Source organism: Chinchilla lanigera, unplaced genomic scaffold (assembly GCF_000276665.1).
Source record: "Chinchilla lanigera isolate Chin_1 unplaced genomic scaffold, ChiLan1.0 scaffold00030, whole genome shotgun sequence".
Lineage (NCBI taxonomy): Eukaryota > Metazoa > Chordata > Mammalia > Rodentia > Chinchillidae > Chinchilla > Chinchilla lanigera.
Genome location: NW_004955431.1, coordinates 13,613,282 through 13,625,627, shown reverse-complemented (window position 1 = coordinate 13,625,627; position 12,346 = coordinate 13,613,282). Strand labels below are relative to the sequence as shown.

The window sequence follows — 12,346 nt, the reverse complement described above, 5'->3', positions numbered from 1 at the left end:
TTGGCTGGCTCCAAGGCAGAGCGGCACATGGCAGAGGGCAACAGTTTATGGTAGCAGAAAACACAAAAGCAACCAGAGCAAAAAGGGAGGAATGGCATAAAGCAAGCCTTTTTCCCTCCCTTATGTTGTATGCAAGCTACCCAACCCAGGGCAGGCATAGCACTCACACCCATAACCCCAGCATTGGATCATGAATCAATCAAAAGCTCTAGAAACTCCCCCATGACTCAAAGAGGCTCTGAGGGGACATCTAGACACAAACCATAACACAAGTCAATCTAGAGGGTCCGGGTAAAAGGAGTCAGGCACCTTTGTCATTGGTTCCATTTGCATGATCACTTGGAGTCTGGCAGCCTTTAGGCAACAAAAACCAAATTTTGCAGGAAGTTAAAGCATGTATACTCAAAGCATGAGCACTGGAATGGAAAAGCAGATTGGGTAAGGGGCCATGTCCTGAATCTGCTCTTAATGGACTAGAATAGTTGTACACTGTTGACTCTTAGACCCCTCTACTGATGGAGGTTATCTCTAAGTCGGGTATTTCCTGTGATAAGTCCCTCTAGTTTTAGCTATAAGAAGATGGAGAGGAGGAACTTAAAGGCTCTTGTTGAGCTTTTGTTGAATCCACTGTAGTTTTTCCAACCTTAATCAGCTATAACAGTGTTCAGCTGCTGGTGTAGCTGGAAACTGCCAGAAGCAATCAATGGTTGGAGCCCTTTTTTATATTAGCTTTTACTACTGTGCTATTGCTTTCACACATTGTTTGATTCTTTTTTCTGCTTGGTGTTTGAGTGAAAACAAGACCTGTGTTAATCAAAATTAACGTCTTCCTATCTGTCAATGTCAGTTCAGTCATTACTTTTGGAACCATGTACAGAGCCTCTCAGCTCTTCAGTCTCTTCAGTCATTACTTTTGGAACCATGTACAGAGCCTCTCAGCTCCCAGTCATTGTCGGCCACCAGGGTGGGTCACAGTCTTGCTTGACCATACTGCTTTCTATGACAGCATGGGAGACTTTCCCCTCTTTGGTGACCCTTATTTGGTACACTGTACATTTGTTGATTCCTGCTTTCTGGGCTCCGGCAATCTCCCTGTTCAGGAAGTTGGGTGACTGACCAAAGTTATAGGATCCTATAGAAAAGGTTCCTTCATGTCCTGGGTCCCTGTTGACCTTGGGCCAGGGCCAGAATATTGGCTATCTTCTCAGCCTGGTTATCTTTTCAGTTTTAGTCTCCAAACTTCAATTGTTGAACACCCAGAAGAGAAGATGAGTTACATCAGTATTGCAGAGGGAGCAGTGAGCTTAACTATTATAATCTCATCCAGACAAGTACTTTGAAATACAAAGTATAGTCAAAGGACTGTTACTCCTTACCAACAATGCTTGTTTTAGTAGTTGAATCCCTGTAGAATGTTAACAGACAAGTTATAGTTTTACAGAGAAAACTTGTGACGCAAAGCCACACACAGTTTTTCAGCATGATTACCATGATGACATTAGCTTTGCAGCCCACTTAAATCTCCACCTTAGGGTAGAATAGCATTTTTAGTCATACATCTCCACCTGATTGCAGGACATTAAGTAGCATAAAGAAACTCTCACCTAATTTGTTATCCTTCAATAGGATGCCATCCAAGGAGAATGCACCTGTCTAAATGTACCTTAGAGGTTTATAATGTTTAATTTCCATTTTTAGTGTATGACTTGTTTGAACTGCTCAGTGTCTGAGCATCTCTAAGTGTAGTGACACATTTATAATATACACATCCCATAAGTTTTTCCATATTGCTTTCTACACAATCATTTGACTAGTAGTCTCATGTTGGTTTGACATATACCTCTAATCACAAGTAGCTGGAGCACAAGAGAAAGGCAGATATCTGAGTCTAGAAAAGGGCTCTCATCATAAACAATCATAGTTTTATATCTTAGAAGAGCAATACACCTGGAAGCTATGAATACATTTAGTACACCATGAGATTAGCAATAATGAATGTCATAGCTATATGGAAACCTTTGTCTCTTAGTTTTGTGCCAAGAGCATCTTTTAATAAAACTTTATTGTTTTACCTACAGAAAACGTAATCTTTTGATGCTATCTTTGCAACATTTATTAGGATATCTCCCATAAGGCTGTGGAAATTATTGGGGTCCCATTAGTGAACAAAGACTGGAATAAAAACATTTCCAGGCATCTGCTCCTTTATTCACCAAGGGGAGTCCTGCCCAGCAGTTTCCCTAATCCTAAGAGGTCCCTATTTAATTATGTTAACAAAATTTCAGATCACATATGAGAACCATATCATAAAAATTAACCTGTTATTGTTGACCAATCAAAGACTCCCAAGTTACTGTAGATAGACGGCAGTATGCTTTGCATTTGTATAACCAGTCCTGACATCATTTTGATCAGCTGGTAGCCTGGGTGGGTGCATGTCCTTAAGTCTAATGATATTTATCTATAAACCAATTTAATTTATAGACAAATGTTTTAAAAACCTAGAAGGGGGGGCTGGGGATTTAGCTCAGCGGCAAAAGCGTCTGCCTGGCATGCGCAAGGTCGTGAGTTCGGTTCCCAGTACCGGAGAAAAACCAAAAAATAAAAATAAAATAAATAAAATAAAATAAAAAAATAAAAACCTAGAAGGGCAAAAAGAAGAAATAAAATTATTACACTCAAACAAAACAGCTGTAAGTATTGTAACCAGTCACAGATTTGAACAGACAGGCAGGTACATATAAGACAACTGTTCATAGACCAGCATGCACTCAGACGTACTTGGCCAGATTGAATTATAATAACTCTTTTACAGTTTTTAAGTTTGTAACTATAGACTAGTCAGAACTTTTTGTAGGTCAGTTAACAGAGGTCAATTGTAATAAGAATTAGAAGGAAAAAAGCCTTTCACACCTGTGAAAGCAAAGACAGTTTTTAAGATGGGCCCTAGGTTGATGGTTAATCTGATTGGAATATCTAACTCTATAGGCTTCTCATTGTTGTTTTCAGAGCCATAGTTGTTGGATAGTCACAGTTGATAGTCAAAACTGCTATTTGATAGCCACATGTAATTGTTTCCTCTAGAGGGGCCGACTACTAAAAGGTAATTTTAACTATGTCCAGTGGTGGGTACACAGGCCGGGTTTGGGTGTAGAAAGGGACTAGGTGGCACTGTCTGGAGCTAGTATGAATTTCAAACAGTGGGGGAAGAAGGCCTGCCAAGGCTCCACCCCATCCCCCTGCTGCAGATGTCTCCCTATGATAGTTTTCCCATTTTGCCTATGACCCTTGGACCATACTTAGTGATAGGCCTTCCTTTTTTAATAGCCTCAATTAGCATATCTCCAAGAATAGTGGCTGATCTGGCAAGATGTTATGGAGACAAATCATGATGAGAGAGGTAGCCCTCTAGGGACTAGGGCTGTGCCTATTTTTAATACCTGTTCTCATTTAAAACTGCTGTTAAACTCATAAGGTTCCCTAGGCATGTTTTGTCTTATCAAAGAACTTATCTGTGTTATAAAAACCAGTCAGCGTCATTCTTGAGGGGACAGAAAAGTTAAGAGGAGTTCATCTCTAGTAATGCCTAAGAGTTAAAAGGCAGGTAAACTTGGGCTAAAACTTTTGCAATTATTCTTTGGGGGTTTCAGGATTAAACCTAGACCAGTTTTTCTAGAATATGGCCCAGAGATTAGTCAAGGTCAGCTTACTCTGGAAGGGCCCCAGGGAGGGGAAACTCACCATTCTGGAAACTTGGTGCAGAAGTCCAGCAGCCGTAAAGAGAATTACCTTGGACCAAACACCGTTATAACCTGCATTATTTCTCAGGGGCAAGGCAGTGGAGAAGGGACAGAAGAGTGACTCCAAGTGTGGCCCAAGAAATAAATCCTAACCAGGTGCAGAGCGACAGTTAAGATCAAGGGCTTTCCCAGGTTGGGTCTCTGATCTTTAGTAAAGCATGTCTGTAGAGACAAAAGCTATGATTAACTCCAACTGCATTGCAAAAAAAAATAATGAAACCAATAATCAAAGAACCTGAATGGCTGCTTTAACCTTTTGAAAGAGAATGAGAAAAACTGAAAGCGTTCCAGTTATACTGTTTAGTACAGTACCCAGTTCAGTGTGGCTGCAAGTATGCCTCTCACAGCAGTCTGAAGGTTTGCAGTGGAAGCCTCTAAGGTCCCACAAGCGGCAGTTATTACCGATAACAGATTAGGAGTGAATCCTGCATGGACTGTTGGAAATCCGTCCTTCCATTCAGAATTGCAAGAGATTAGTCCAGGTGTGAGGGGCGCACACCTGTGATCCCACACTCACTAGGGAGGTGGAGGCCGGAGGATGACCTTGAGTAACTTTGAGCTCAAGGTCAGCCTCAACTTCAGACCTTACTTTCTAATAAATGACTTTGAATCAGAAAGTCCTAAAATCCCAGCCTGCAAAAGAGATTTATCACCTCTAGGGACAGAGAGGTAACAATCCAGAAGAAATCTCAGTCCTAGGACAAAGAGGTCTTCGGGACATTTTGGGTTCTCTATCTAGTCACTATGTAATTTCCCTCCACAGCAGTGCTGGTTAGGGTCTACTTAAACCCACTCTGAAAATATGTATCCCCAAGTATCTGTAATACACTTAAGAAACTCACAGATTAAAAGTCTGTACTCATTGCCTCTCATTAGAAGTCAATATTTGACGTAAGTGTAACATTACATCTCCTAGTCTAGTTTATAGGTCTGATTGAGTCCTCAAAAGCCTCAGTGTAACCGGGGATATAGCTCAGTGGCACAGCACCTGCCTGGCAAGTGCAAGGTCCTGAGTTCGATTCCCAGTACCAAAAAAAAAGACTTCAATGTAGCCAGGCATGGTGGTACACACCTGTAATCCCAGCACCCTGGGGGCCTGGGGCAGGAGGATTACAAGTTTGAGCCCAGTCTGGCCAACTTAGTAATTGGCAAGATTTTGTCTCAAAATGAAAAATAAAGTAGGGGAATATAGCATAGTGTGATGGCCCTGGGATAAATCCCTAGTACTTACCCCCACACACACCCTCAGGAAACTAGTTTTTTTATGCCTTCCAGATGATATTGCAGATGCTGTTAGTTAATCCCATTTTTCTTATACGTTTTCCCTTTTTTTCTTAATTGTCCAATTTTTACCTTTTCTTTGCTTTTTTTTTCCTCCTGAAAAGTGTGTTGGTTCCCTATTTTTTGAATTAAACCAAATCAGCAAATCAGATCTTTAATACCATGAGAAGTCACCCAGAATTCATGGGCTAGATTTTAACTTAGAGGTCCTGAGCCATTACTCATCATCTCGAGGAGTCTTTTTGATTATATGACTCAGATTTAAATTACTTGGCTTATGTCCTCTCATATCAGTTTTTCTTAAAATGTGCTTTTTGATAAAAATTTCAAACTACTGCTTCAATTCACTTCAGTCTGTACCAATAAAATATGTGCCGGTCATCCTTATTCACAAACCATACCAAGATGACCCCTGTATGTTACAATTACAGATCTACTTCAGTGTCTCCTTCATAACTGGCACCATAGTAGTTGTATATTTTTCATGGGTTTTGTTTTAGTTCCTATTTAAGCTATGTCAGGAGTGTGTTTACAGCCCATCAGAATCAAATCTGTAACCTGCCTTCCCACGGTTCCCAGTTAAATCATACAACATTCAGCTCTCTCCCTTGTGTCTTCTCTAATCCAGGGTTTCCACTGAATGTCTTGTGTCTCCTGCCCCAGCTGATCCAGCATTTTGAAAATCCAAATCAGTTCTGTAAGGACATAGCTGAAAGGATCGCTCAGGTATGAAGTATAGTTCCACATTCGGGCAAGTCCACTTGGGCCTGTGGGAAGACGCAGAGAAGGCAATGATTTTCTCCAACACTGATGTACTCGCAGTGTACATCCCTGAGTGGATGATGCTCTTCGTCTTTCTCTCTTTTCATTATGAAGAGGGAGTGAGGGGTGCTGGGCATAGTGACACGTACCTGTCATCCCAGCCCCCTAGGAGGGTGAGGCAGGAGAATCTCAAGTTCAAGGTTGGGCTGGACAACTTAGCAAGACCCTATCTAAATAAAATTTATTGGAGGGGTGGGTGGGAATGTAGCTAAATGGTAGAGCACTTGGTAGCATGTGTGAGGCCCAGGGTTCAATCCCTGGCACAGCAAAAGAAAGGAAGAAGGAAAGGAAGCTATGGGGTGAGGAACAGAGAAACAAATGATACTTGTATTAGCTAATTAATAGGCTAAGCATTTCTGTAGCCAAACAATGTATCAATGTACTTTCCAGACCATAAGGATTTATAACAAAATTGCTAACATGTCTTCCTAGTCACCAGAAAGCTTTATCCCTAATTGGTTTTCTTATCTTAAAAGGTTTGTTTGGAAGAGAAAAACCCTAAACTTTCTAACCTTGCCCACGTTATGACGCTTTATAAAACACACAGTTACACAAGGGACTGTGCCACATGGGTCAACGTGGTGTGCCGATACCTTCATGAAGCCTATGCGGACATTACCTTGAACATGGTTACCTACCTGGCAGAGGTAAGCTGGTAGACTAAGGATCACATCTGGTGTACTTCCATGGTCACAATACCTACATAGAACTCATAATATAATACACACCCAATTTCTCTTTACTGATATCTAGTATATTACCGTAGATGCTCATGGAATGCTTTTAAATCTCCACAAGAAACCAGTGATATACATACTGTTATACCAAAGAATTGTGGTTTGGTCAGGTAAAGTAATTTTCCCCAAGTTTATGGAGACAGAAGTACTACCTGAACCTTGATCTTGTCCCCCTTACCCCCAAAGCTAAAGCTCCTTACCATATTCACACCTCTCAGAGTCTGGTGGAAATGAGAAAATGTTATCCTAGTTATTCTGAGCGTTCAAATCTTATTTAAGGAGTTATTGTGTGGCTTGATATGTTTAATGCTTATTTCCTCTGAACTAATTAACAATGTACATTCTGGAAAAAAAATTTTAGCATTGCCTTTTATATTGGTAAAGCTGAATTGAGTTTTGTCATGATACAAATGTGTCTCTAGCACTTTTGTCACAAACTCCTACTCTGACCGCTATGTCCATTGATGCTAAAAATACATAGCATTTCATAGGGCAAATGATAGCACCTCCAGTCTCAACAAATGTAATACACAAAATCATGAAATCTCTGAAGCAAATGATGGACAACGGCTAACCTGTTTCAGCATTTTCAGTGGTGCTTTTCCTTCCAGAATACACATCCATACCTCTTGTCAGGGACTTTTCCAAAGAAATGAAAGCAGTCTATCTGAATCTTCCTTTTAGTTCTGTCACCAGTCCTGGTTCCAGATAGGTTACAAAATCAACCCTTTCTCTAAGGTCCCCCAAGATGGAAAGCACTACCAGCAGGGGTGCTGTCCATCCAGGAGCACTTACAGAGGGTCCTGGGGAGCTTGACTTGCAATATGGATCAACAGTGTAGAGACTATATTCAGACTACCTTTGGCCCCGGAGTCATTTGTTCTTTCTGTCCCTAGTTGCCTTAGATTTTAAACATTCCTCCTAAGTGCCTCTCTGCTACCTCTGATAATCACCTGGTCACACTTGCCCATGCAAGCAGGATGCACATACCTCGCTACACAAGAAGGACTGGGAGAACTGCCACAGACACCCTGCTCTGCAAGGGCAGAAGATAGAGGATGTTTGTTTTAAAAGAAGGTGAAATGTGAGATGACAGCAAGGAGGCGGTATTTGTTTGGAACTGTAACCATAAAAGTTGCAAAAATGTCAATAGGACATGCAGTATACATGTGGTGGAATATTAGCCTTAAAAGGGAAAAAAATTTAGCTATGTGCTACAGTGTAGATGAACCTTGAGGATATTATGCTGAGTGAAATATGCATAATAAGCCAGACAGAGAAGAACAACTATCATGATCCCACTTACATAAACTACATAGACCTGGCAAATGTATAGAGACTGAAAGTATAAGGGCCATTAGTAGGAGCTAGGGGTAGTTGGTAACAGTTATTTTATGGGCACTGAATTTCAGTTTAGAACAATGAGCAAGTTCTAGAAATAGCTGTAATAGTTGCATGGCAATATGAATGTCCTTTATGCCACAGAATTGTACACTTAAAATGGTTAAAATGATAAATTTTCTCAGGTATATTTGGCCACAATAAAAATAAAAAATGTGTCACTTCGTTTGTTATCACAAAATTGTTACCAAAAATATATTACAAACTTACCCAACTCCCCGCTACATATGACATATATTAACTTCTATTTCAGTTACTCATATGTACTTTCTGGTTTGTCCATGCACATGCATGTAATTTTATGTAGCTGTGGGCAGATTTCTGTTGAATCTACTCTGTTCACGTAGTATTAACTTTTTGTGTTACATCCCTGCGTTGACGTAACTCCCAGAGTTGTCTTTTATCAAATAATTCTTGTTATGTGACATTTTATCCAATGATTATTGATTTTATGAAAATCATTTTTTCAAATAACATCAAACGATGCCATTTCCCAATATATAACTGTCCAAAGAACACGGCTATGTGTCCTCCTCCAGGTTCTTACACATTTGAAAGGTTGGTCTTCATAAAGAATTTACTCATTTACAACACTATAATGTATAGACATATTTGTTTTCCAATATCCCACTGTTTTATCATTACATTTATTCTTTAGTTTGATATTTTCTATAAATACTTTCAGATTAGTTTTCTTATGTATCTCCTTTCTAGTGAAGACATTCATTTTCTAAACAATGGATTTGCATAATTGTTTCTTTTCTCATGTATTAATTGCTCAGTTATGTCCTTTGGCTACTTTTACTTGGGTCATTTCTCTGTACTCTTTAATTTGAACAGTAAATTTTTATCATGATGTTTATCATATATATTTTCTCATTATTTTCTTTTGGGCAGTATTTTTATTGATTTTGTAGTATGTGTTCATAATAGAAAACTTAGAAGGTACAAAGCATTTTCTAAAAAGAAAAGAAAATTATCCAAAATTATATTATTTTAAAACATTATTAACATTTTATTTCTTTGATGTTATTTCTTTATTTGTTTTTGTTTTTTGTTTTTGTTTTGGTACCTGGAATCGAACTCAGTACCTTGCGCTTGCCAAACAGGCGCTTATGCCACTGAGCTATATCCCCGGCTGATATTATTTCTTTAAAACACAATTCACGTCAATATTGGCATCATCTGCCTGGCATATAAGCAGTTGTGATGGTTTGTCTTCTACTTGATATTATCTAATATCTTTTACTACCTTTAAAATGGCATTTGATTAACTATATAATATTTTACCATGCAATTTACTGTTAGTTTATACCCATTTCCCTAGTGTTCAACATTTAAAGTGCTTACAGCATTTTCTCATTTATGTACGATTTTTTTTCCATATAAATCATGCCATGAGAAAATCTCACGCATTGAATATGCTGGTTATCTCTGATTTTGGAAACTTTCCTAAAAGTGGTTGCTATTTCAAAAAAAAAATGTGATTTAGTACTCTTGATCTGAACTGCCAAATTATCTAATTTATATTTCCACCAGTGTTTAAGAATGTTCTTTCTCTTTTCTTCTTACCAATACTGAATATTGTCAGTTGTTAATCTTTGCCAATTTGATAACTGACAAATTGGATCTTTTTTAGTTTATAATTTTTAATACTGTCTGATGAGTTCCTTTAAAGATTTATCTTCTCATATTCCTTTGAGTACATTTGCTATCTATGTCTCCATAACCCCATTTCCTTTGAGAGTATCTTCATCCCTTCAGTGGTGAGGTTTTATTTGCCCTCCTAAGGAAACGTGCTTGAGAAGGTGTTGGGAACCTGGTGCTTCAATATGAAAGTCTGGTTTAGAACTGAGTCGCCCGCACTTTGCCTCCTGCAGTTGCTGGAAAAAGGTCTTCCCAGTATGCAGCAGCCCCTCCTCCAAGTCATCTACAGTCTGCTCAGCTACATGGACCTTTCTGTCGTTCCTGTCAAGCAGTTTAACGTGGAAGTTCTGAAGACCATTGAAAAATACGTGCAGGTGAGTCTTCGCATGGCTTCACTGCTCAGCCTGCATCGGTCCAGGAAGGCCGAGGTTTAGCTATAGCTTGTCAGAGGGTACAAAACCATATGGGCACCAGACCACATATTTTTGGCACTGCAAGGAAAAAGACCAAGCAGAGAACCTTTAGTGGATACAGTACTGCCTCCCAGGGCTCACGGCCCCTGGGTGAAAAGCGCACCTGCCTGGGAGTAGGGGCAGTTGTCTTGGACGGAGAAAGAGGAGGAAGCTCCGTGTGTGCCAGGTTCCAGGCTAGGTGCTTCAGCATACAAGCAATTAAAATAGCACTTAAGAGTTGAGAGTGCTAAGGTTAAGAAACTTGCATACATGATGGACGTCCCTAAAAAAAACCTAAAATTAAAAATTCCATCAGATCCAGCTATACCTCTCCTGAGGATATTCCTGAAGGAAAGTTATCATACTACAGGGAGACCCATGTTTGTAGCAATGTAATTTATAATAGCTGAGCTCTGGAAACGGCCTAGATACCCTTTTACAGACAAAGGGATAAAGAAAATATGTATATGTATGCCACAGAATAATATTCAGCCATAAAGAAGAATAAAATCATATTATTTTAGGAAAATAGATAAGTCTTCAGCCCATAAGGTTAAGTGAAATAAGTCAGAAACAGAAAGTTAAATATCACATGGTTTCTCTTACATGAGAAGCCCAAAATATAAATAAGTTAAAGGATAAAATAAAGGAGAGATGGTGGGAAACAAGGAACAGACTTTTGAGATTTGGGGAGGGGACAGTTGGTGGGAAGGAATCAAAAAAATCAAGATAGGATATGTATATATATGAATTTCCCAAAACCCAACTATTATACATTATAAAATACGTGATTTAAAAAAAAGAAGCCTGCATACATGTACTTGAAATTACTCCAATAAACGTGTGATGGATAAAGTACAATGATAAAATGTGAATAACTGAAGAGTGTGCAGAGATTTATTACATTAGTCACCGTTTCTGTGTATATTTTAATAAAAACAGAACAAGATCTGGACAGCAAAATCTCAGTAAAGGGTAGAGCTGGTGTTTCAAACTGGTCCAAGGCCATTGCTTTTGTCTCATTGCCCCAGGGAACCTGCCTAGCAGGGTACGTAGTGAACGTCCGTAAGCACCTACAGAACGTGTCCTTAAAGCCACCCCTGAGACGACCAGGGAAGAAATGAAAAGTAGACCTCAAAAGAGCAAGTAAAGAACAAATTTATAGAACCTGGAAGTTCCTCTGAAGCGAATGGCCACAGGCTGAGGAAGGGAGACCCTAGGCCTGGAAGGACTGTAGAGCCTCCTTGGGGTTTGGTGCCCAGGGCATGCTCAGCAGCAAAGACATCTGCTCCACATTTATTCCTCCTCTTCTCCTCAGGGATGTACTTGGTCAGCTGCAGAACCCAAGGGCAAACGCTAGCTTTTCTCTAGTTAAAATCATTGACAAAGGCATAAAGTACAGTAAATTTCCATCTTCGCATCACCAATCGCATTTCATACAGAAATTGTTTAATGTTAAAAGTGATTTCCAAGCATCTTTTTTTCCAGTTTTTAAGAGTCTATAATGATGGTGCCACCTGGTAGGCATTTGGTTTCAAAACTCAATCGAGCTAGAGGGTCGTTTCACACCTTTCTTCTGATCAGTCCTGTGGCCCGTTTCCTGGCTGTACGAGGACGCATGCTTTGTTGGAGGCCTGTGGACCATCTCTGGTGCTCAAATTCTTACCCTGAGTGGTGGCTAATTTCATATTTAAAGCTGTCTTCCTTGTGCAGAACCTAACAGGAAAGGAAGTATGTTTCATTTATGTTATGATTATAAAATAACCTAGCAACTTGGTTTGCCTATGTTCAATAATTTTGTGAGAGAAGCACCTCCCCTGCCAGCCCAGTCTGATGGGGAGGGGAGCTGTCAGAAAAACAAAAATGGTTTTAAAAAACCTTAGAGGGAGCGTAGGAAGTTAGTCAGCATTAACAAGTGGAAAGCCTTTCCAGGACGAGGGAAGAGAGCAAGGAAAAGCACAGAGGCTGAGAGACCCTGCCTGGTTTGGGAAACCAGCGGTAGCCTGGGGGAGACACCTCCGCAGGCCATGCTCGCAGAGTGGACTTGTCCTGTCCACCAGAGGGAGCCCTCAGAGAAGTCTGTTGTGGAGAGTTCTAGAAAGATCCTAGGGTAGGTGGATCTGAGGTCAGTTAAGAGGCCAGGCAGGTCCAGAGAGGTTTCAGCTGAGTTGAAAGTGGGAGTAGAAAGGAAAAAATAAATTATCGG

The 12,346-nt window shown here is 39.9% G+C and overlaps 1 protein-coding gene across 6 annotated transcripts in view; it reads left to right on the top strand.

Moving 5' to 3' along the window:
• The window catches only part of Fry (furry homolog (Drosophila)), a 341,220-nt gene that overhangs the window by 277,708 nt on the left and 51,166 nt on the right, over positions 1-12,346 (top strand). For all 6 annotated transcript variants that reach the window (XM_005387722.2, XM_005387724.2, XM_013515820.1 and 3 more), the window contains exons 45-47: positions 5,710-5,807; positions 6,380-6,550; positions 9,922-10,062. In XM_005387722.2, coding sequence (XP_005387779.1) covers positions 5,710-5,807; positions 6,380-6,550; positions 9,922-10,062 — 410 coding nt within the window. The remainder of the gene's footprint in view (positions 1-5,709; positions 5,808-6,379; positions 6,551-9,921; positions 10,063-12,346) is intronic.